The sequence below is a fragment of the Kogia breviceps genome, chromosome 7, assembly GCF_026419965.1.
Source record: "Kogia breviceps isolate mKogBre1 chromosome 7, mKogBre1 haplotype 1, whole genome shotgun sequence".
NCBI lineage: Eukaryota > Metazoa > Chordata > Mammalia > Artiodactyla > Physeteridae > Kogia > Kogia breviceps.
Genome location: NC_081316.1, coordinates 17,736,593 through 17,760,543, shown reverse-complemented (window position 1 = coordinate 17,760,543; position 23,951 = coordinate 17,736,593). Strand labels below are relative to the sequence as shown.

At 39.6% G+C, this 23,951-nt stretch overlaps 1 protein-coding gene across 5 annotated transcripts in view; it reads left to right on the top strand.

The window, feature by feature from the left end:
• The window catches only part of KMT5B (lysine methyltransferase 5B), a 54,373-nt gene that overhangs the window by 17,816 nt on the left and 12,606 nt on the right, over positions 1-23,951 (top strand). For 4 of the 5 annotated variants that reach the window (XM_067037720.1, XM_059069307.2, XM_059069305.2 and 1 more), the window contains exons 2-9: positions 1,085-1,320; positions 7,803-7,950; positions 11,627-11,695; positions 16,022-16,187; positions 16,560-16,669; positions 18,316-18,482; positions 18,758-18,777; positions 18,859-18,995. In XM_067037720.1, the coding sequence (XP_066893821.1) occupies positions 1,161-1,320; positions 7,803-7,950; positions 11,627-11,695; positions 16,022-16,187; positions 16,560-16,669; positions 18,316-18,482; positions 18,758-18,777; positions 18,859-18,995 (977 nt within the window). In that variant the 5' untranslated portion in view covers positions 1,085-1,160. Of the gene's footprint in view, positions 1-1,084; positions 1,321-7,802; positions 7,951-11,626; positions 11,696-12,323; positions 12,383-16,021; positions 16,188-16,559; positions 16,670-18,315; positions 18,483-18,757; positions 18,778-18,858; positions 18,996-23,951 lie in introns of those variants that run through there. The other variant, XM_067037721.1, reaches the window with a different exon arrangement.

The window sequence follows — 23,951 nt, the reverse complement described above, 5'->3', positions numbered from 1 at the left end:
TGGGAGCACTTCAGAATAATTTATCATGTGTACTTTTCTGTGTGTTTGGAAAAAGTGAGGGAAAATGAGCTCTGTCTGGTGTGGTGAGATGAGAGGCCCTTGGGCAGCAACGCCTGGTTCTCCTCTGGCTGCGGCTGCAGGCTGATTGTGTGGCATTGGGCGTGCTGCCTCAGCTCCATCTGCAAATTGAAAGAGTTGTGCTAGAATCTTAGAGTTCCTTTAGCTCTCAAGTTCTGTTTCTACAGTTTCTTATCCAGAGCCTTTTTAGTCTGACTTACACTAAAGCATAATTCCGTAATGAGGTGATGTCGTGCACATCCTTTCTCATTCCATTACCAACAAATGTAATCTATTATACCTTCATTTCCAGAGGTCCTTATAAATTACAAACATTTCTCACTATCCAAGTCATTTTGTTCCCAAATTCAGCTAATTAAAATTCACATAGTGAGGGATACCACTATATTACCAAATACAATAATCTCAATTTCTGTTGCCATCATAAAGGAATGCTAAGGCAGGTATTTCATGATGGGCAATACTTTGATATTCGAATGTTGGTCCCTTAAATATCCTGAATCCTGACTTCAAACTAACAGCAGCAAAAGGATGTTACAAAGCTGTTGTGGACCAAGCTTAACTGAGATGCCTTTTCTTCAGCTCCTCAGAAGAGAAGAGAGAACTTCCTTGTTTCCTCACAGAGTTAATAGAATGTTACCAAAATGTGTACTTTGAGCAGTTTATTGAGCTATATACCTAGGTATCAGGGTAATAAGAAGCAAAGATGATTCTCACTGGCAACTGAAAGAGATAAATATTTATTGAGCACTTACTAGTTACCAGTCGCTATTCAAAGCACAAGCAATGAGCAAGGCAGACGAGTCCCTCCCTCAGAGTCTGGGGGCATTGTTGACCTCAGCGTGACACGGGATGGGGGGGGCCGGGGTGGTCTGTGAAGAGTGGAAACACTAATTGCTAGGTTACTTTTAATACTCTGAAAATTTCTCAGGGGTCTGTGTAGCATGGTCTTTTATGTATTTACCTCCCCATTTTGTTTTGTTTTTTCATGTTTTGTTTCTGTTAGGAGAGAACATTGAAATTATTCTCTAAGCTATTTGAAGAGAGTGACTAAATGCACCTGGGTCAGGCTGTCTGTGGGTATGAAGTGGTTGGGAGAATCCAAGAACATGGTGGTGAATGGCAGGAGGAATGGAGGCAAGTTGTCTAATGACCATCAGCAGAATCAATCAAAACTACAGCACACGGGAAAGGACGCAGTGAAGGCTGGCAGGACCGCAGCCGAGAGGAGGCCGAGCAGATGTATGTACATACTTCACCTGTCACTCTTTTGATTGTGATATGGGGCAGTAATTCTTTCCACTTTGTAATGTGTATTCTGTTCTCTGTTGTTTTCAAAACAATTTTTTTATGTTCTCACAGTTAACAGTAGAGTATTTTTACTCTTTCAAAGTTATATCAACTTTTATTCTCATCGAACATTGTATACAACTCAAGTTTAATTCTTAATATAATGTTTTTATATGCATAACTTTATATTTTGTAGAATTTATAACTGAATGGTTATTTGTTCTATTAAAAATATTAAAGTACTGCTATTAAATTTCTTTTAAGTTCGAACTGTGTTTTTTTATATTTGATGTAAGTTTAAGTATGTATTTCTTTAAAAACTTACAGAGTAATATGAATGATAAAGTCAACCCTAATTTACATGATAAGTAGAAGTTAGGGCAGCTTTTCAAATTGTCACTATTTCTTCTATTTATATAGGGTGAACAGTTTATCCTAACAGAGAAGAAGTATTAATAATGAGTTACTTTTTTACCTCTATATCTCTTGGTGATAATGAGGCTACTTACTGAGAGTTCAAGAAAGTGTAGGTTTGATACATGTTTCATAGTTCTTTTAAGAGTAGTAAAATGCCCCAGGATAAGTGTAAAGCTAAGTAGGCAGCTATATAAATATTGTCCAAAATTAGATGGCCATGTTAAGGATACCTTTTTCTTCCTTCCTTCCTTCCTTCCTTCCTTCCTTCCTTCCTTCCTTCCTTCCTTTCTTTGTCTGCAGCATGCGGCTTGTGGGATCTTAGTTCCCCAACCAGGGATTGAATCCGCTCCCTTGGCAGTAAGAGTGTGGAGTCCTAACCACTGGACTGCCAGGAAAGTCCCAGACAACTTTTTATATTCTTTTCCTAAGGTTAATTTAGCCACAACTAAATAGCCTTAGTTTGTGTTGAAATTGACCTACTTCCAGTAGATTTGGATTGATTAGCCTGGGGTTTGCTACAGTTTCAGATAGACTGCACCAGTTCTGATTTCATTTCCTTCTTACCTTTTCTGGGTTTGTGCTATTCACTGGGCCCAGGCTGCCCTTAAACTTTTCCATATCAGATCAGGTCACTGTTCCTGTTTTTAAAAAACCAAAAAACAAACAAACCAAAAAAACCAGACAGAAATCCCTGCTTGGGATAGGGGTAAGGAGAGAGCCCAAGACTAATGGGTTTGCCTCTACCTGGACACCTCCTCACCCCCTTAGCATGTGGTGGGAACCTGAAGGAACTGAGAAATGTAGTGATTATGGCAGTGGTATTGGCTCTGGTCAGTAAATTAGGCATCTCTTAAATCTTTTTTTTTTTTTCAAATTGCTGTTGGCCTCCTTTTTGGGAATCAGTGCAAAAAGGTCTTAATTAGTTTGGTTGTTGGAGGTACATGAGAATTTAGAAAATGACCATTACATGAGCTACACTTTGTCAAGTGTAGACAGATTTGGAGGAATGGGTTGGAAAATCCCAGAGAGTGTGAAGATGAACAGCATCACATTGAATGTTATTAGGCATGAATGGTGCAAAAATAGAGCCAGTGATGAAGAGAAACAAAGCATTGCATCACCTTAGATAAACTGCAGTGACTCCACCTAACATCAGAGCCGCAGAATACATGAAGCAAAAACTCACAAAATTGAAGGGAGAAATAGATAATTCAACAATAATTTGGAGACTTCAGTTCCCCACTTCCAATAATGGATAGAACAGCTAAGCAGAAAATCAAGAAGGAAAGAAGACTCAAATAGTCCTATACCAACTCTTCCTAACAGACATCTATAGAACACTCCACCCAATAGCAGCAGAATATACATTCTTTTCAAGTGCCGTGAAACATTATTCAGAATGGACCATAGACAAGGCCATACTTTTAAGCCCCTCAATCAATGTAAAAGGATTGAATTCATACAATATATGTTCTGACCACAGTGGAGTAAAATTAGAAATGAATAACAGAAATTTGGGAAACACAAATATGTGGAAATTAACTCACTCCTAAATAACCAGTTGGTTAAAGAAGAAATCAAAAGGGAAATGAGAAAATATGTTGAGATGATTGAAAATGAAGATACAACATGCCAGAAACTTACGGGATGCAGCTAAAGCAATGCCTAGAGAGAAATTATAGTTGTGATCACTTGTATTAAAAAAGAAGAGGGCTTCCCTGGTGACGCAGTGGTTGAGAGTCCGCCTGCCAATGCAGAGGACGTGGGTTCGTGCTCCGGTCCAGGAAGATCCCACATGCCTCAGAGCAACTAGGCCCATGAGCCATGGCTGCTGAGCCTGTGCATCCGGAGCCTGTGCTCCGCAACAGGAGAGGCCACAACGGTGAGAGGCCCGCGTACTGCCAAAAAAAAAAAAGAAGAAGAAGAAAGATCTCAATCAATCAACCTTTCACCTTAAAGCACCAGAAAAAGAGAGAGCAAGCAAAACTAAACCCAAAGCAAGCAGAAGGAAGGAAATAACAGAGTAGAAATAAACAAAATAGAGAATAGAAAGAGAATAGAGAAAATCAACAAAGCTAAAAAGTTGGTTCTTTGAGAAAATCAACAAGAATTGGCAAACCCTTAAGCAATACTGATTAGGAAATAAAGACTCAAGAATCAACATCGAAAGAGGGGACATTACTACTGCCTTACAAAAATAAAAAGGATTGTAACAGAATACTATGAACAACTGTATACCAAGAAGTTAAGTAACTTAGATTAAGTGAACAAATTTCTAGAAAGTTATAAATTACTGAAACCGATTTAATAAGAAATCTTATTTATACAAAATCTGAATAAACATATAGCAAGTAAAAAAGATTGAATTAGTAATTTTAAAAACAAAACAAAAACAAAATATACTACCTTCAAAGAAAAGGCCAGTATTATCCTGCCACCCAAACCAAAGACGTCATAAGAAAAGAAGACCTATAGACCAGTATCTCAAATAAATATGGATGCAAAAATCCTCAATAAAATACTAGCCAACCAAATCCAGCAACAGATGAAAAGAATTCTATAGCATGCCCAAGTGGGATTTATCCCAGGAATGCAAGGTTGGTTTAATAACTGAGAATCAATTGATATAATACCATATGAATAGAATCAAGGACAAAAACCATACTGTCATCCCAATAGATGCAGAAAAAGCACTTGACAAAATCCAATACCCTTTCAGGATAAAAACAGCAAACTAGGAACAGAAGGGAATTCTTCAACCTGATAAAGCTTAATGTCATATTTAATGGTGAATCGTTTCCCCTAAGATCAGGAACAAGACAGAACTAAATTTGTTCTCCCACTTCTATTCAGCATTGTACTAGAAGTTCTGATTACAACCATTAGGCGAGAAAATGAACTTAGAGGCATCCAAATTGGAAAAGAAGAAGTAAAACAATATTTGCAGGTGACATGATTGTGTATATAGAAAATCCTAAGGAATCCACTAAAATATTAGAATAAATGAGTTCAGTAAGGTTGGAGGATACAAGGTAAGTATACAAATATCAATTGTATTTCTATGCACTTTCAGTAAACAATCCAAAAATGAAATTAACAATTTTGTTTACAGGGCATCAAGAAGAAAAAATATTTAGCAATAAAATTTAACAATAAAGTGTAAAACTTATACTCTGAAAATGATAAAACAGTGTTGAAAGAAATTAAAAGAAGATCTAAACAAATGGAAAGGGCTTCCCTGGTGGCACAGTGGTTAAGAATCTGTCTGCCAATGCAGGGGACATGAGTTTGAGCCCTGGTCTGGGAAGATCGCACATGCTGTGGAGCAACTGAGCCCATGTGCCACAACTACTGAGCCTGCGCTCTAGAGCCCGTGAGCCACAACTACTGAAGCCCACGCGCCTAGAGCCCAGGCTCCACGACAAGAGAAGCCACCACAATGAAAAGCCCGCGCACCGCAACGAAGAGTAGCACCCACTCGCCGCAGCTGGAGAAAGCGCCCGTGCAGTAACGGAGACCCAACACAGCCAAAAATAAATAAATAAAAAATACATAAGTGGAAAGAAAAATAAATAAATGGAAAGACATCCCATGTTCATTGATTAGATGACTTAATATTGTTAAGATGGTAATACTCCCCAGATGACCTGCAGATTGAATGTAGTCCCTATCAAAATCTCAACTGGCTTCTTTGCAGAAATTGACAGGCTGATCCTAAAATTCTTATGGAAATTCAGGGGATCCAGAATAGCTAAAACAGTCTTGAAAAAGAACAATGTAGAAGATTCATACTTCTCGGTTCCAAAGCTTACTACAAAGCTGCAGTAATCAAAGACATTCTTATACTAGCATGTGGATAGATATATATTCGTGGAATAGAATTGAGACTCCAGAAAGAACCCTCATGTTTGTAGTCAACTGATTTTTGACAAAAGTGCCAATAAAATTGAGGAAAGAATAGTCTTTACAACAATTGGGGTTGGCAAAACTGTATATCCACATGCAAAAGAATGAAGTTGGATCCGACCTCACACTGTATGTAAAAAACTCAAAATGGATCAAAGACCTAAATTAAAAGCTTAAACTATAAAACCCCCCCAGAAGAAAACATACACATAAATTTTCATAACTTTGGGTTAGGCAGTGGATTCTTGGATATGACACTGAAAGCACAGGGAACAAAAGAAAAAAAAAAACATGAAATTTACCAAAGTTGCAAACTTTAAGGGATACCGTCAAGAACGTGGAAAGACAGCTTACAGAACAGGAGAAAATATTTTCAAATCACATATCTGATAAAGGACTAGTATCCAGAATAAAGAACTCTTACAAGTCAATAATAAAAGACAAATTCCAATTTTTAAATGTGCAAGCAATCTGAATAGACATTTCTCCAGAGATGGACAAATGGCAAGTACGTGAAAAGGTGCTCAAAATCATTAGTCATCAGGGAAAATCAAATCAAAACCACCACTTCACACTCACTAGGATGTCTGAAATCAAAAGGACAAATAATAACAAGTATTGGTGATGATGTGGAGAATTTACATACACTTGTTTTTGGGGAACATAAAATGGTGCAGCCGAATGTGGTCTCCCACACAGTGGACTATTATTTGGCCATAATAAGGAATCAAGTACTGCTGCATATGGTATAATGTGGATGAACCTTGAAAACATGCTAATTGAAAGAAGCCGGTCACAAGAAAACACGTGTTGTATGATTCCATCTATATGAAATTTTCAGACTAGGCAAATCCCTAGAAACAGAGTAGAGTAGTGGTTGCCAGGGTCTGTGGGGGAGGGAGAAATGGATAGTAACTTCCAGTAGGTATGGGGTTTCTTTTGGGGTGATGAAAATGTGCCAGAATTGATTGTGATGATGGTTACACAATTCTGTGAATATACTTAAAACCATTGAATTGTACACTTTAAATGGGTGAACTGTATGGTATGTGAATTAAATGTTAATAAAGCTGTTATAGAAAATATAACAACTTTGATAGTTTTATACATACCTATGTGCAAATAATTTGATTCAAAATCATATACTGACCCTTTGGCAGGGACTTACATGTAAGTGTTTATTTATTTATTGGAACAGTGGGTGAAAAGGTTAGACATCTCACTTTGTCACTCATTCTTCCACCTCTTAATCTTGAGAGGCTTAAAGTTATACTGCTGGTATCCTCTGTAACTGCATGTGCTGAGAGCATGAAGACCCTCAGTGACGTATACGTCAGACGTGAATCAGCACTGATGAAACTTCATCCATACAAATTTGGCCTTCCTTTCCTCTCTTTACACTGTTTTTCTTCCACAGTTAAACCCAGTTACTTCAGTTATCGTTTTCAGTCACTTCCCTATTTTTCTCCATTCCTTCAAAATCTGTTTCAAACAGGTGTTAGAAATAGGCCTATCAGCCTCTCTCTACTTCTTTCCCCTCTTCTCCTACCTAGCTTTGTAATCACAGGCAAGTTTCTTAACCTCTGGGCCTGAGTTTCCAGCAAAGTGGGGATGATAATCACACATCTGCCCACAAGCAGGAAGTTGAAGGTAACGCCTTGAGACTCCTTTTTGGTTCTTGAGATTTAGCCTTCTTGGCATTTACTACAGAGGGTATCTTGTGCTCCTGTTGTTTCCTTCTCATGCCGGCCCCGTCTATAGTGGCGCTTTGTGCTGTCTTGCTTCTGTAATGAGCATCTGCCCATCTCCTGCCTCAGCTCTGCCTTGGAGAGGCAAGTAAGGCGTCTGAGCCAGAGTCTCACAACTGTCCAGACCCTGTTCTTGGGACACCTGATAATATTATCTAACAAAAATGCTGTCAGTAATTGGGCTAGCTTACTGCATTTGGTTTTCTGTTTTTGCAAAGGGTACTCAATTCTTAATTAGTAAAACTGGTAGAAATAAGCAATTTCTATTCTGAATTACTAACTTGAATGGGCAGTGAAGCTAAATAAGGTAGATTTAAGTAGTACTCAGTGCGAGTTAATTTTTCTTCTTTTTTCTTCTCACAGGTAATGGTAATTCAGGATTCGAAGGACAGAGTCGATATGTACCATCTTCTGGAATGTCTGCCAAGGAACTCTGTGAAAATGATGACTTAGCAACCAGTTTGGTTCTTGATCCCTATTTAGGTTTTCAAACACACAAAATGAATACTAGGTAATTTTAAGTCTTTATCCTGAGTGGAACAGATGATATCGTTGAACTTAAGAAAATAGATGGCTAATTTTACTTTCAGTCAGAATTTAAAATGACATTAAAGGAAAGGTTTTGCTGCAGGGGGATTTTCCATGTGTGAGCCAAGAAAAGCAACATAAGCTTCCATGAGTTGTCAGTTTTAATTCCGTGTTCTTATTTTATCTTGGGATACTCCTATTAAAATACAGAGTTGGAGAGGCATCTCCATATTCTGTTTTAACTGTTGATGAGAATTAGCTGAAAGAAATACATGCATCCTGTAAAACCTTGAAAATGTGTATGATTTTTTTCTACCTAAATTAGGTTGCATCAGTTTTTTTCATGATTTTATTACAATCTTCTATTCTTTCAAATACTTTCCACTGTATATAGGGAATTTTGCCATTATGTTTTATCTTTGAGACTCAGCTAGTCATTATAAGTTAGAGTGAATATTTTTAAAGACATGTGCTCATATTCAGTATGCAGGTAAGAAAATAGATGTATAACCGCTTTATTGAGTATCAAATGCCATCTATATAAAATACTACATAGCTCTTGAAATCTGTCACCCTTTAAATTTCTTTTTTTTTTTTTTTTTTTTTTTTTTTTTTGCGGTACACGGCCCTCTCCACTGCCGTGGCCTCTCCCGTTGCAGAGCACAGGCTCTGGACGCACAGGCTCAGCGGCCACGGCTCATGGGCCCAGTCGCTCCGTGGCATGTGGGATCCTCCCAGACCGGGGCACAAACCTGTGTCCCCTGCATCGGCAGGCGGACTCTCAACCACTGTGCCACCAGGGAAGCCCTAAATTTCTTTATTCTAATTCCCTTAAACATCATCTCACTCCCAAAAAGGCCTTTAGATAATTTCATAATTAACTGCCACCAAGCACTAAATCAGAACTTTACAACTTTTTGTTACCTCTTAACTTCCATGGCAAAGGCTTTCGAGTGATAGAAAAGCCTAACATCAGGGATTTAGAATGTGGAACAAGTTCTGGACCACTGTTCACTCTTACCGTAGCTGCAGTGTCAGTGGCTGCCCTAGAGGGACTTGGTCACCAGGGAGGTAGCCACCAGTAATTAATTGGGGGCAGGTGATTAGAGGAAAATCGTGTGTCCGTTTTTTCCTATTTCTGTCCCTTGCTAGAATTAAAACAAGATAATTCATTTATCAATTATATTCTAAATCCCAAAAGAAGTAATTCAGGTTAAAACGTGCCTTTGGTATTTTCATGTAATTTCCTGTCATCATATATCTTTATTTACTAAAACGAAGTGAAAGTTGGAATGGACTTGAGAGATTATTTAAATAGTTCCCTGCCGTCAGAGGGGCACATACTTAAATTTTCTACATAGGCAAATGGATGGCTGTTCTCTGGAAAATCAGCAGAATTGGATGCCCTAGTGTCCAACTAAAAATCTAGTTTGCATTATTTTAAGCCCATATCCCCTATTTCCCAGTGAACCCAAGATACCAAGGCTCATTCTCCTACTATTAGGGTCCTAACAGTATTTAACTCACCTGCTAGCCTTTTTTTTCCTAGGTAAGAAATGTGATTCACTGTTTCACATAACAGTCTAGGGCATTCAGAGTATCACACAAAGGCCCATAATTATGGCCTGGAGTCATCAGGAAACAGATTCTGTTCGTTATGCCTTGTATACTGAAACTTGGAAGCAAATAAACCATTTTTTAAAGTTTTCCATCAAAATTACAACAAAAGTTGTAGCGGCTTGGGAAAGAACTTCATGTATTCAGAAGCCCCCATACTTTGACTATTCCAGAGGATGAAGAGTTACCTGTTACTGGGTTCTGTGACAGTAAATAACTCATGTTTTCTAAAAAGTCCTCCTTGACAACTGCTTCTTTTAATTAGTTTACAGATGAGTCACTTGGGGAATCTTGTTAAGATGCAGGTTCTGGTTCAGTAACTGTGAGGTGGGGCCTGAGAGTCTCCATTTCTAACACGCTCCCAATTACAGTTGGGAAGCAAGGTCCTAAACCGTCTAGCCTACTGAGCTTTGTCCCGATGTGATAAATGGATAGAAAGTTCCTTATCAGTCGTTTTCTGGCACTCGCTTTTAAACATGTTATCCTAAAGTGTCAAGTTTAGGATTACCACACAGATATTGTTAAAACTTAAGACCTTACCATATCCAAGTACTTCTAAATTCATATTTTCCGGTGCAACATTTAATCCTCCTCAAACACTTCATAAAATAGCCATTCGTGGTATAGACAATGCTACTGCCTGCTGGTTAGACCGCGTTGGCTTTGTAACAGCGCCGGCACTTAGGCCAGTGCGGTTGAGCAGTTGATGTTGCTGCGTCAAAGCAAGGTGTGCTCTCCGCCTTGCAGCAGAGGCTTTCCTTCCAGAGGTGTCTTAATAGACTCTCGTAAGCTGACATTTGGGGAATATACAGAATTGTTATTAATGAAGCTTGTTAATCTTAATGAAAGGTGTCTACATTTTCATTTAATCTTAGTGGATTTATTTGAAAATTATCACTTATAGTTCTTTATCTTCTGAGCAAGAATTTACCAGAATGTCACTTACCCCATTTTCAAAGATATTTTATAGACAATAAGGAAAATCTCTAGTGCTTTATTTGAATAACCATGATTGTGGACTTCTGTTTCTTTGGGGTACAAAAGAAGTGACTGGAGGATGTGATTGGAGCTTTGGGTTTTAATTCTCCAGACTGTCCGTCTGTTACTTATATAAGTGATGTCTTTGTTCTCATGTTTATACATCTGTGACTTGAACTTAGTTTCTCTTTTTTTATGTCCTCTTCCTCCTTTCTACTTATTTCAGTTGTACCTTCAGGAATACTGTTCAGAAACAGTAGATATTTAATTATTTGGCTATATTATGAATTGCTTATGTTTTTACTCTTAACATATCCCTGTATTTACTAAGAAGGCAGTCAGAGTTGTGGCATGAATGCCTAGAAAATGCATAAACAAAATAGTAATTTCAATTTATTGGGAAATGTTAACAATCTAGTTGACTTTTGTCAGTTATGAAACTTAAATTCTTCCTTTTAACCAGAGAATAGAGTTGTTAGTAATACCTCTAATTTTTTTAAAAAACTCAGTGGAGAGATGAACATAGTGAAGCAGGAATGGATGCTTTCAATCATGCGCCCTTGTTCAGGCTGCGTGACCAGCGATTTCATGGTATCCTGAGGAGTTGGGGGGCATCACATTGTAAAGAAATGGGAAGAGTCCTCTCAGGGCACAGAGTTCAGCCTGTGTAGTCCTTACTCCTCTTTCCACTACTGTAACCATCTAATTTTTATTTTCCTTATCTATATATTTGATTATTCGTATCCACTGTTGAATATGAATTTATAAATCACTTTAAATGCCTCTTGAAAATCAAGTGCTTGACTAGAAAGCATAAAGAAATTTTTCGACCTTCTAACTTAATATAATCAAGGGTAAAATGATGTTATGTGGGAAGGAAAGAGTTTTAGCTTCCTGGACTTTGTTATCATGCTAGGCCGACCCGTGGCTTCATAAAGTTCTTGAATATCACAGCGTTTTAGGGATTTCTGCTACAACCAGTATTGTAAGTCTGTTTAGAAATTACAAGTACAGATTATACAAATAGTTTTTTATTGTTGTTGTTTGTTTTTGCATTTATATAGCGCCTTTCCTTCGAGGAGCTCAAGGCATTTTTCAAAATCTGACAGTTTTTCTCACAACAACCCTGTGAGGTAGGTAGAGAGCATTACAAACAGTAATAAGATACAAACTAACCTGTTTCAGCCTTTATAAATGTTCTTTTGTGTTAAGTAATTGGAGGTGTCAGCATAAACATGATTTTTAGAACATTTTGCAAACCTTTTAAAATAGTTTGGTCTTAGTAATAGCTATATTTAAAAAACCACTTGTACTCCATAACAGGGAAATTTTAAGAGAAATCATTCATCCAAAAATCAGGAGTCACTTCATGGGATTAGCTGAGCACTGATTGCAGGACTCAGCCAGGTATGTTTCTGGTTGCTGTTTATTTTCAGGTCAAGAAGGAATGAAGAGCTGTGGTCCTAGCATGACTCCTCCACTCGGCATCTACGAACTGTCAGTTCGCAGTTAATCTTTCTTCAAAAGGGGGAAATGTGTTCACGATGTTGACTCATGGTTTTATTTTATATCTTAAATATTTGAGCATTTTTCTCTCTCTTCCTCCCTCCTTCCCTTGCTCCCTTTTTTCTGTCCCCCCTCCTCTTTCCCCTCCCTCCAGTAGCTCTTGGTTGTACATGCTAATGGAAGGGCACGGTAGTGCAGCTAATACAAATCTGCAACTTTTCTTCATTGCCACAGTGGTCTCTTGGGTTTGGAAACAGAAAAACCAAATAGCAAGAAAACCTGGGAAGTCAGTCTCTGGAAAGAGTGGGGAACAGGTGTGTGGGAGTGTGTCATATGTTTTTTCCTGCCCCTTTTAGTAGTAAATAATTGTAAATGACATATTTTAAAATTTCTTATACCAGCCATTGGTCAGAGAGGTGTGGAAAGAGAAAAATAAATGCTTGGTTTATTTAAAGTTGTAAATGTTAAATATTAAGAGGGAAGAGAGGCACGTTGATGTGGAAATGCCAAATACCTGTTTCTCTTGCCTCCCCTGCCATCCCAGCCCAGCCCCCTGCCCCCAAATAGTCAGTTTGTTTCCACCCCTTTCACGGTGCTGTCAGGGTACCAGTCAGCTCTGTCTCTGGCCGAGCTCAGTGCTGGCACTCAGCGGTAAATACAAGTCAGATCCTGTTCTCATGACAGAGCGACACAAGGGGGCTCTCGTGGTTCAGATAAGAGCGGGGCCTAGAAAGGCCTGGGCAACGGTCCCAGTCCTTCCAGCAGGTAGCCCTCATTGGGCTTTATTTTCCTCATTTATGGAACAAGAGATCGGTTTTAGATAATCTAAATTTTCTCCTAGCTTTAGGAGCCATGGTGTAAGGATAGCTTTGTGCAGTTCGTATGGGAGATTTAGAGTGATTGTGGTTAAGGAGAGGACAGAGCATATTTTTCTCTTCAGTAGTAGAAAATTAATTTTTTCTGGGGTCCTCAGTGCCTTTTGCTCTGGCCCCAATAGTTGTAACAATCTTATGTTATTAAATAATTTTTATCTCCCCGCAGTTTTTGTTGCAATGGGATTTGACTGGAACTGTCAGCCAGGTGGTTTTGATGCCCTTCTGTAGGGTTATATCGAAAACAACTGCCTCTTCCCCTTCCCATCTGCACCCAGAACCATTTCCTTCCTCCTTTGCCTCACTACCATTTCACGCCTATAGCAGCCAACTGTGACAGTAAGTTTTGACAGTAAATTACATTTTAAGTAAAGTAGAGGTTCTTGCCTAGTGGGCAACAAGGAACAGTTTTGGGGGGTTTGTGTGAGGCAGTAGAAGGCAGGAAAGCAGAAATAAAAGTCACAGGATATGTGGAAGGCAGAATATTATTAACTCAAGAGTTGATTATTTCGTGTTGGTTTCAGCATATAAATCGTTTGGCATCACGAACAAAGAGTAAACACAAGGATAGCTGAAAGGTATTTTTAGATAAGGAGGAAGTTTCAGGAAGCGGAGAGCACACATAAAACTTGTCAGGAATAGCCAGTGTCCACTCCGGGTCTGTAGCTTATTTTCTGGCATGTTCTTAAGATCTTCAGGTGAACTTAGTCCTGACTCTTGCTCTCTAATGTGTCGAGCCATGCATTTATTTTACAAGTGTCACCGTTGGTCAGTCCCACGTTGAACATGTAAAGATTGCTTGGCTCCTGTCGTTTGTAGCCCTGTCCATCACTTGGATTATTCATCGTATTTGCTCAAAGTGAACTACTGCTTTCCTGTTTATTGCGTAAAAACTCCAGTTATCTGTTTCCCATCACTATCACTTTGTATTGCCTGGAGTGGTGTGCCTTAGCTAACAGCTGCTTGGTGGTCTTATCTGTCCTTCATTTGCAAAGAACCCTGTGGTGTAGGGTTGCAGCCAGAAGGATTTAGACTGGGTTTTAGAGAAACCCCATCTCGACGAAATTGCTTAATGATGGCTGCAAGTGAGTAGTTTAATATTATAACTCTATGGAAGTTTGGATACTTTCACGGTTCTGCAAATCTTTATGTTAGTGGTTCTCTGATACCATAGTCTGACAGCCTAATTAAAGACATTCGGAATTGTCTGAAGGACTTCCACTCATCTGTCTGTGAGGGCTGGTGTGCTAACTGATTGAAACGCGAAATAAAACAGGGCATTCATTGTCCATTTCTTCATATGATGTCTCTAGAACTCCTTCAGATTGTTCTACTTAGTAGTTCTAAGAGCTTACTGAAACTGGAGTCTGCAGCTAGTAAGTTCCTAGAGCTGTCAGCATACTCACACATCTGAAGGCCTCTAGAGATCCTGCCTAGTAAATAGTAATACTGTCCTGTTCCTCATGTCTCCCCTCTTCCTTGTTCTAGAACTCTCCTTTACTGTTGCTCGCCAGCTGACTCCCTCAGCTCCTGTCATCTCTGAATCAAGCCTTAAGATCCTCTGCTTAGAATTTCTCTCTTTGCCTTCCTTCTTTTGATTCCTTCCTGCCTATAGTAATATTCTGCTTTTTCTTTAGAAATCTAAATTCACCACTTTCCTCATTGCCCATATCAAAGTCAACTCCAGACCGCCCCCTTCCCAAACAAGCCTTACCCCTTAGTTATAATTTCCATACTTTAAAGTGCTGCAGCAGTGTTGTTCGTACCACATGAACATACATTTGCATATTGATGCCTTGCTTATCTGTTTGACGCATGAATATGTCTTTCGGTCCCGGCAAAATTTTACCTTCAAGAGCAGTAGCCATGTCTTCTAGCTTATTTTCCACCATAGCACATGTGTACACAGCACCTAATAAATCAGCCTGGGTGAAATATTGTGGCTTAAAATCTTACTGAAATGTGATGAATACATTTGTGATAGCTTATCTGGAAAACAGAATACTGCTTGAATGCTTCCTTCGCTGGAGTCTATGCTAGATGTTATCTCAGTTTAGAATTCTCAGGTGTCTGCGAGGTGCAGTTTTAGATGCTAGAGCAGGATTCACAGTTCAAATAGTTTTTCTCCTGAGACACTAATATTTTTTTCTTAATGTATTTTATTTGAAGAACAGTCTGTAATTCCTTGTTTTGTTGGATGTTAATTTTTTTTAAAAACCAAACCTTATTTTGGAAAGTAGACCAAATGAAATCGACGTGAGAAGAAATTTTGGAATTAAGATCCAAGTACCTTTAATCATATTACATGTTTTATTGAGAGCAGAGCTTTAAGATGAGCACAACTTAAGTTTTACTTGGGCCATGATTGTGTCATGTGTTAATACGTGCACAGCCATGTGATAGCCTGTAGCCATTATAGCCGACTTGACATGGAAGCCTCTTCTAAAACTCTACCCCAACAGTTTTTCCTTGCATCACCACCACAACAGTGTCTCCGCTAGGGTTGTACTTTTGCACACTTTTTGTTCTCTGAACGCAGTTATCAAAGATTAATTTGACATATGGATGTTGGAACATCAAGGTGTGTTTCAAGAGCTGTTGGGATGCTTAGTTTGGGGCTTTTCTAACTATGTACGTAGAGGATGTTCTTGTTTATGGCATGATTTTGTTTGCTCCATCCTTCTTCTGCAGCTTATGGCCTTGCACTCTTCTCGCTTGATTCCGCATGTGTTAAAAAATTCTTGCCATTCTGACTCAATTGGATGAGCTCTATTCTAGATCTATTGTTTTGTACCTCCCAAAGTAGATGACTAGTTATAAAAGCCTGATCAGACAGCTTTCATTTGAATCACCCGGTCACCTCTCAGTTAATGAGCTAACTGAAATAAAAACATTATAGTTTGAAGAAAGAGAAATTATATCTCCTGGTGATCAATATTACTTCAGTAATAATTATCAAGATTACTTATTATTACTCTTTTGTTAGGTCTGGCTGTTATTAGGTTACTTTTTTCTCAAGATCTCTTAAGCAGTGGCCCAAGGATGATGGAAGGTAACTAAAGTTATTCCGATTTCTTTCAGATTTCGGCCTATTAAAGGAAGACAAGAAGAACTAAAGGAAGTAATTGAACGTTTCAAGAAAGATGAGCACTTGGAGAAAGCCTTCAAGTGTCTGACTTCAGGAGAGTGGGCTCGGCACTATTTTCTCAACAAGAACAAAATGCAGGAGAAATTATTCAAGGAACATGTGAGTTTATTAACCAAATTAATACTATTTATCTGTTTGGGTAAGAGTAAAGCCTAAATTTTAGGGAACTCTGAAATTTTAAATCAAACTTTCATTAAACTAATCAATATGAAGACCTAATAACACATCAGATAACTTGTATGACTATCCATAGAGAAAACTGTGTCATCCAGAAGGGAAACTTACTGTGAACTTTTAGAGTAACATAGCCAAGTCACCAGGTACACAAGTATGGGAAATTTAAAAATAACAAAATTTGTTACTTAATCTTAAATGTTTTCATTGTTGGTGGTGGTTTGCTTTTATAATTCTGAGGAAGTCTAGCAAGATAAATAATGTAAAGTAGGTATCAATTTTTTTTTCCTGTTTTAGGTATTTATTTACTTGCGAATGTTTGCAACCGACAGTGGATTTGAAATATTGCCTTGTAACAGATACTCATCAGAACAAAATGGAGCCAAAATTGTTGCAACAAAAGAGTGGTAACTATTATACTGCTATAAACCCGTGAAGTGATTTTGCTTAAAGTTCTCTCTTAAATGACTGTTCACGTGCTAAGAAAGCTGTAGGAAGATTCGAATAAGGCCAGAGCTTTACCCTAAAGAAGCCAGTGCAGTGCCAGTGCCTCAGCCCAGTGACTGGGGTCAGGACAGTGAAATTAGAAGTCTGACTTGGGGACTCCCCGGAGGTCCAGTGGTTAAGACTTCGCCTTCCAATGCAGGGGGTGCGTGTTCGCACCCCCTGGTTGGGGGGCTGAGATCCCACCTGCCTTGGGGCCTAAAAACCAAACATAAAACAGAAGCAGTATTGCAACAAATTCAATAAAGACTTAAAAAAAATTTTTTTTAATTAAAAAAAAAAAAGAAGACATCTGAGTTGAACCAGATCCTGTCTCTAAGCCAGAAATGCTTTGTGTTTTCCTTTTATTGAGTCTGGGTGCCTGCTCAAGGACTACTGAAAGGTTAGGGATGCTGGGGTTGAATAACCTGGCTTCCAGAGTCAGTCTTTTACTGGCCTATAAGAAAGGTTACGTAGGAATTTCGTGCGTCGAAGCTTCCTAGCACAATGCCTGCTTCAAAATACATGTGTGCGCCAGCTTAAACAAAAGTAGTAAAGTTGAGCCCAGCTAGGAGGGATAAAAGCCATACATGAAAGAGAGAATATGTGATTATATCTTTCCTCTAATGCCTATTCCCTGCCTTATCTCCCAGAAGAAACATGTAGCCCCTCTCTTACACCACCCCCAGTATTTTTTATAGCAACAATTTTAGGGTCAGGTACCTGAAAATGGAATGGGAAAGAGCCTTTCTCCTGGGCTTCTTGCATGGGTGTGTGTACGTGAGTGAGTGTATCTGTTTGCCGTGGGACGGAATCCAGCCTGCTCATCGGCTCCCGTGGCTCCGTGTTGCACATGGCTGTGGAGGTTTGAGGTCTCGGGTTCTAGAGCTGTACCGTCCAGTACCATGGCCACCAGGCACGGGTGGCTATTGAACCCTTGAAATGTGGCCAGTCTGAATTGAGAAGTGCTACAAATGTGATATACATGTGAGATTTTATATTAAATTGTAAATATTTTTCATGAATATTTCATACTGATTACCTGCTGAAATAGTATTTGGGTTATATTGGGTTAAACTGAAAGTACTTTCACCTGATTTTCCTTCCTTAATGTGGCTGCTAGAATATTGACATTGCTTGTTTAGCTTGCATTACATTTGCTGTTGCTGCTCTACGGGGCGGCGTCCCAGTTCTGGGTTCTCCTGAGCCTCCTGCCGCTTGTTAATGTCTCCTTCTCCAGTGTCAGCAAGTTGAATGCAGTGCGGCGGGTCTCTGAGTCCTTTCTGCCTGCAAAGCACTATGCTGGGTCTGGTAGGGGATTCAGAGGTGTAGGTAGCACGATTCCTAGTGGACTTTCTAGTCTCTGGTAGGGATAAGGAAGCTAGCTGCACAAGTAACTGTGCACAGGTCTGTGGAGATGACATCCAGGAGGGGATCCAAGTGAGTCAGCTAAAACATGCACAGCTAAGTCTTCTGGATTCCTGGTATTTATTGGACAGGCTTATTTTATTAAAAGAAGCCTTACGATTTATAATTACTAGTAATTTTTAACATCACATATTTTAAATAGGAAACGAAATGACAAAATAGAATTACTGGTGGGTTGTATTGCCGAACTTTCAGAAATTGAGGAGAACATGCTACTTAGACACGGAGAAAACGACTTCAGTGTCATGTATTCCACAAGGAAAAACTGTGCTCAGCTCTGGCTTGGTCCTGCTGCGTTTATAAACCATGGTAAGCTCTGTTTCTAAGGTGTTAGCTCTAGTGTTGGGTAGCACTGCTAAAACTTAGAATGACCTTATCTCCCCTTTAAAGGAGGGTTGGAAATAGAAATTCTTCTTTTTGCATAAACCTATTAAAATAAATATTCTTGTAGTTTAACTTAAGACCTGAAACTTCTATCAAAAGTTGGTAAAATTATGTGGAAAGCTTATTTCAGATTTCTGTAATTGTTCGTGTTTCAGATCTTATCTACAGTTAATTGACTTTATCTTTTGGACATTTTTCAGATTGCAGACCTAACTGTAAGGTAAGCATAAAAAATATTTTATCTCAAGTATTTTGATTTTGCTTCAGGTATGAGTTTCTTAATGAGTTGATTTTATTTCAGTTTGTGTCAACTGGTCGAGATACAGCATGTGTGAAGGCTCTAAGAGATATTGAACCTGGAGAAGAAATTTCTTGTTATTATGGAGATGGGTTTTTTGGAGAAAATAATGAGTTCTGCGAGTGTTACACTTGTGAAAGGTAAAGTATTAAGTAAGATATTTGGCTCTTGCATTCTTTTAACCACCTGATGATTATGAGCATGAACTCATGTTATCTTCTCATCCTTTAAATGATAAGGGAGAGTCTTTTATGTTCTACAGCATTGCACCCAGTACAGCATGCATAAGCAAAACCAAAGAGTACAGAACTATTTAGGGGCCCCAGCACCTGGCCCTTTAAAATGTTAAAATCATTACCAGCAGTTATCATTATGAGTTAGTCAGAATGCAAATATGCTTAAAGAGAGAATGGGAAATACCTTACACGCCCACGCCCACGCCCACACGGTGCCAGGTTGGGGTTGCTCCGAAAATGGCCAGTGAAGTTCACCACTGCTAATCATGTAAAAACCTTGAGGTTGTCTTGGGTACTACCAAGCTGTGTCTTCTGGAATTGTTATGTTTTGATGCACGTGCTCTTAATAATTTCTAAGTTCCGTTACTTGGTGAAGAACTTCTTTTTGTGACCCATCCAGATTCTGGAGTCCTTGTAGAAATCCCCCAGATCTGACTTAGCAGGACTCCTTGTCCACACTGCTCGTCTCCTTGTGGCGATTTCTGCGTGTCTGAGCTCAGAGGCAGCTTCACAAGCGTGTCTCGGCCAGTGCTGCAGGAGGGCCCCCGTGCTGGCATAGGCCACACAGGGAGCACACCTGGATTTGGGTTTTTGGTTATTGTTTTTATTTTTGTAATTGAAGTATAGTTGATTTACAAGATCATGTTAGTTTCAGGTTTACAGCACAGCGATTCGGTTATACGTGAACATATGTATATATTCTTCTTCAGATGAGCACACCTGGATTTGTTGAGCCCATTTTACATGCTGTACTGGGTGCTTTACTCACCCTGACTCATTCGGTCCTCACAGCTGTCCTGGGAGAGAGCTGGTAGTGTGGCCACACTGCAGGTGCAGAAATCAGCCTGACCTCAGAGCCTTTTACACATGGAAGCAAAGATAGGCGGTGGTACTACTTCTCCGCCAGCCAGCCGGCCTCGGGAGAAATGCTGATTTCCCAGAGCCCACGTTTCCCTTCTTTCAGGGAAGCCAGCGGTTTCCCCTGTGTCGTGAGAGAGCAGAGGCATGGAGTCGTGGTACAACCCCAGCTGTTTCTCTTCCCAGCTCTGGGATCTTTGCCACGAAGGGAGGGCAGAAAACCTATTCCTGATGCTGTTGAATTTTTGCCCCCTTTGCAGGGAGGGAGTGGGAATGCAGAGGGATAAAATTTATCTTTTTCTAAATTAAAAAAAAATGGTTCAAACATTGGTTAAATCTTAGACCAGTCCACAAAAAACCCTCTAATCCATGAAGTAGTTTAATTACAGTTGAATAATGCTTTAAAACCATTTTATAGAGATAACATAGTATAACAGTGATGTGCGTGAGATCTGGCATCAGACTCCCTGAGTTGGAATCCTGTGACTCTGCATTTCATTAGCTGTGTGATCTTGGGCAACTTAGCTGCTTTTGTGCCTCAATTACCCCATCTGTAAAATGGGGATAACATTAGAAACTATCTCATAGGGTTGTTGTGAGGATTAAATTTATCTCACAAAAAGTATGTAAAACAGCACACAGTTAATATTCAGATGTTGGCTATAAACTTATGTTGTGGTTTCTGGTTATTCTCCCATTAGAATGCAAGTTCCATGAAGGCAGAGATTTTTATCTTTTTCATTTACTGCTGTACTCCCAGCGTCCAGAACAGTACCTGACATATAGTAGGTGCTTGATAAATATTTGGTGAATGAATGAATGGAGTAAGTAATATGCTAAATATGCTTTTGGAGACTGTCCTGAAAAATGTAACCATATACACAGGATTCCAGACCACCCCTGAAACAGCTCTTTGCCTAGTTTAGAACCCCATGTGTCATCATGTTCCTCGTGCAGATTAGTTCTCTTCCAGGAGACTGTTTCTCACTGGTGAGAAGGGCTATCCTGCCTACTCCACAGGGTTAGTGTGAGGAATAAACAGAAACATGTGCAAATCCTTTTTAAATGGAAAGGCCTCATACAGAGCAGTAGGCTCAGCTATTGTCAGACTGTTGGGGAAGTTTGATTTAAAGGTTGGCTGGGAATATTCTTGAAATTCTCAGGAACACCAGATTGTTTCTTCCTTTCCAGAAATTAGGCGAGAGGATGAGACCAAAGGAACTCATGCAATTATTCATCATATAGTAACTGAATAGTTAGTTCCTTTATGTTAGGCCTCATGCAGGCAGGGTGAACAGGACTAGCACAGTGCCAGCCGTGAGGGCAGTGCCATGAAAGGGACACACGCACAGTGTGCTAGTTGCTGAAGGGTGAAAAGAGGTGGCCCAGTGAAGGAAGGAGAGTGGACAGAGGGTTTACAGAGGTGCTGACATCGTCGGTACAGTGTCCAGGATACATTTGATGAGCGCTTCTGGGAAATAACTGTCCTAACAAAATAGTAATTGTAATACTTTCATAAGTAAGTACTGCAAATTTCACTCTAGAAAATTTGAGAAGTGAAATCTAATGAGGGACCAAAGAATATGAAGGACCAAATTGTTTTAAAACTTACATGAAAGTATGTCTGATGATAGCCAAGAAAAAATTTCTAAAAAGTATAGTTAGGGGCAGTTGGCCTTAATAGATATTAAAACAATTGTGAAACAATTGTGATCAAAACTTGATGATAGGGCTTCCCTGGTGGTGCAGTGGTTGAGAATCCACCTGCCGATGCAGGGGACACGGGTTCGTGCCCTAGTCCGGGAAGATCCCACATGCCACGGAGTGGCTGGGCCTGTGAGCCATGGCCGCTGAGCCTGCGCGTCCGGAGCCTGTGCCCCGAGGTGGGAGAGGCCACAACAGTGAGAGGCCCACGTACCAAAAAAGAAAAAAAAAAAACAACTTGATGATACTGACCAATATGGATAAGTAAGAGGACATGAACAGACTCCTGAAATAGAGCCGAGTGTGTATGAAGTCTTAACACCACGTATGGGGAAATGATGATTACTTTAATAAATAATAGTGACATAATTCATTGTGCGCCTGGAAGAAAACCAGGCTCGACTCCTATCTCACACCATATACAAGATAAATTCCAGATGGATTAAGATTTTTAATTTAAAAATACAATGTAAGATGATTAGAAAAATAATAGAATGTATACGTCTACCCTTGGGGTAGTGGAAATCTTCTGAAAGAAGTTAAGACAAGAAATGGTGAATATGAAAATTTTTGAATAACTGAAAGCAAAAGTCAGATTAGTGACAAACTGAAGGGGGAAAAAAGTACATATACGGCAGAGTTAATATCCCAAGGACAAAAAGCTCCTATAAGCTCATTTTTAAAAAAGACAGGGGGGCTTCCCTGGTGGCGCAGTGGTTGAGAGTCCGCCTGCCGATGCAGGGGACACGGGTTCGTGCCCCGGTCCGGGAGGATCCCACGTGCCGCGGAGTGGCTGGGCCCGTGAGCCGTGGCCGCTGGGCCTGTGCGTACGGAGCCTATGCTCCGCAACGGGAGAGGCCACGGCAGTGAGAGGCCCGCGTACCACAAAAAAAAAAAAAAAAAAAGACCACTAGAGCAAAGAGAGGTAAGGAAGATGCTACACGGGAAATGATGACCATAAACAAGGAAAACAATAACTAGGTATCCGTTTTCACTATCAAATTGGCAAAATTTAGAAGTGTATATACTCTGTGCTGCTGGTGAGGGTGTGGAGAAACAGGCACTTACACAATGTCACTAGGGCTGTAAATTGCTATAACCTTTTGGGAAAGTAATCTGGCAGTACTTGTTCAAAATAATCACACCCTTTTGTCTGGCAGTCAGTTCCATATGAAAGAATCTATCCTATGGAAGTAGGAGCATTAGTTAGTAAGGATTTGGTTTCAAAGCAAGGTAGCAGCAGCATTCATGGTGGCAAAGCAAAAACCAAAAACCTATAAGTTTCAGGGATCACCAGTAGTGCTTGAATAGGTTATGGAGTGTTCAGTCTGTGTAAAAGGTACAACTTTCAAAACATGTTCAGTTCAGATTTACTTGTGCATGATGTAATAAGAAAACTGGTTGGGGGGAAGGAAAGCAAGCTGTTTGCTGAGTAAGATGTATGGTATTATCCTCTTTGGGTTTTGTTTGCTTAGGAAGAAACAACAATGTGAACGGGTGTGTAGCTCATGGCAAAGGAACAGAAGATAGGTGCTGGCAGATGGTTAGCGCTGGCACGGGGCGGGAGGGAGGCTCTGGGGATGGAGGCTGGCTAGGGAGCGCTATTGACTTCTGCTTTACGGAGACAGAGCCTAAGATTGTCTCACCTGTTGCAGCAAACACAAGCATGTGTTACTGTCATAAGTTAAAAAGAAGTAAAGGACACCATTGTAAAGCAATTATACTCCAATAAAGATGTTTAAAAAAAAAAAAGAAGTAAAGGAAGTAGAGAAACAAATGGGAGAGTTTTACTTTAAAAAAAAAATTTCCAGATAATTCCACCATGATCACTTATTTTGTATTTAAGTATGGCCCATCTTTCCAGAAATGTTACAAGTTATGGTAAAAAGGCACAGAATATCTGAAAAAAATTTATTAATTCCTTAATCCACCTGAAATGCAACAGCCTTTAGGATTCACACGTTTACTTTCTGAATATACTTTATGGTGGAATGGAGCAGAGTGTAATTGTTGGCCTGCTGTGGTGAAGGTTGCCTAGAGGCTTTCACAGGGATTTCTGACGCACCTTTTGAAAAAAGGATTGAGGCAGTCCTACAATGTTTGTTGTTTTTACAAAAGCATTAATAAAGGTAGAATTCCAAATCCATTCTAGGAAGGCAAAGAAGGCAAGAATGCGCACCTTAGTCACCAGACAGAGTCTCTGCATTCAGACTAGGTCTTTGCTCCTCCCCAGCGTTAAGAGGTTTAAGAGGGAGGGAGAGAAAATAAAAGTTTTGTTCTCCCTTAGCAAAAGGTGAA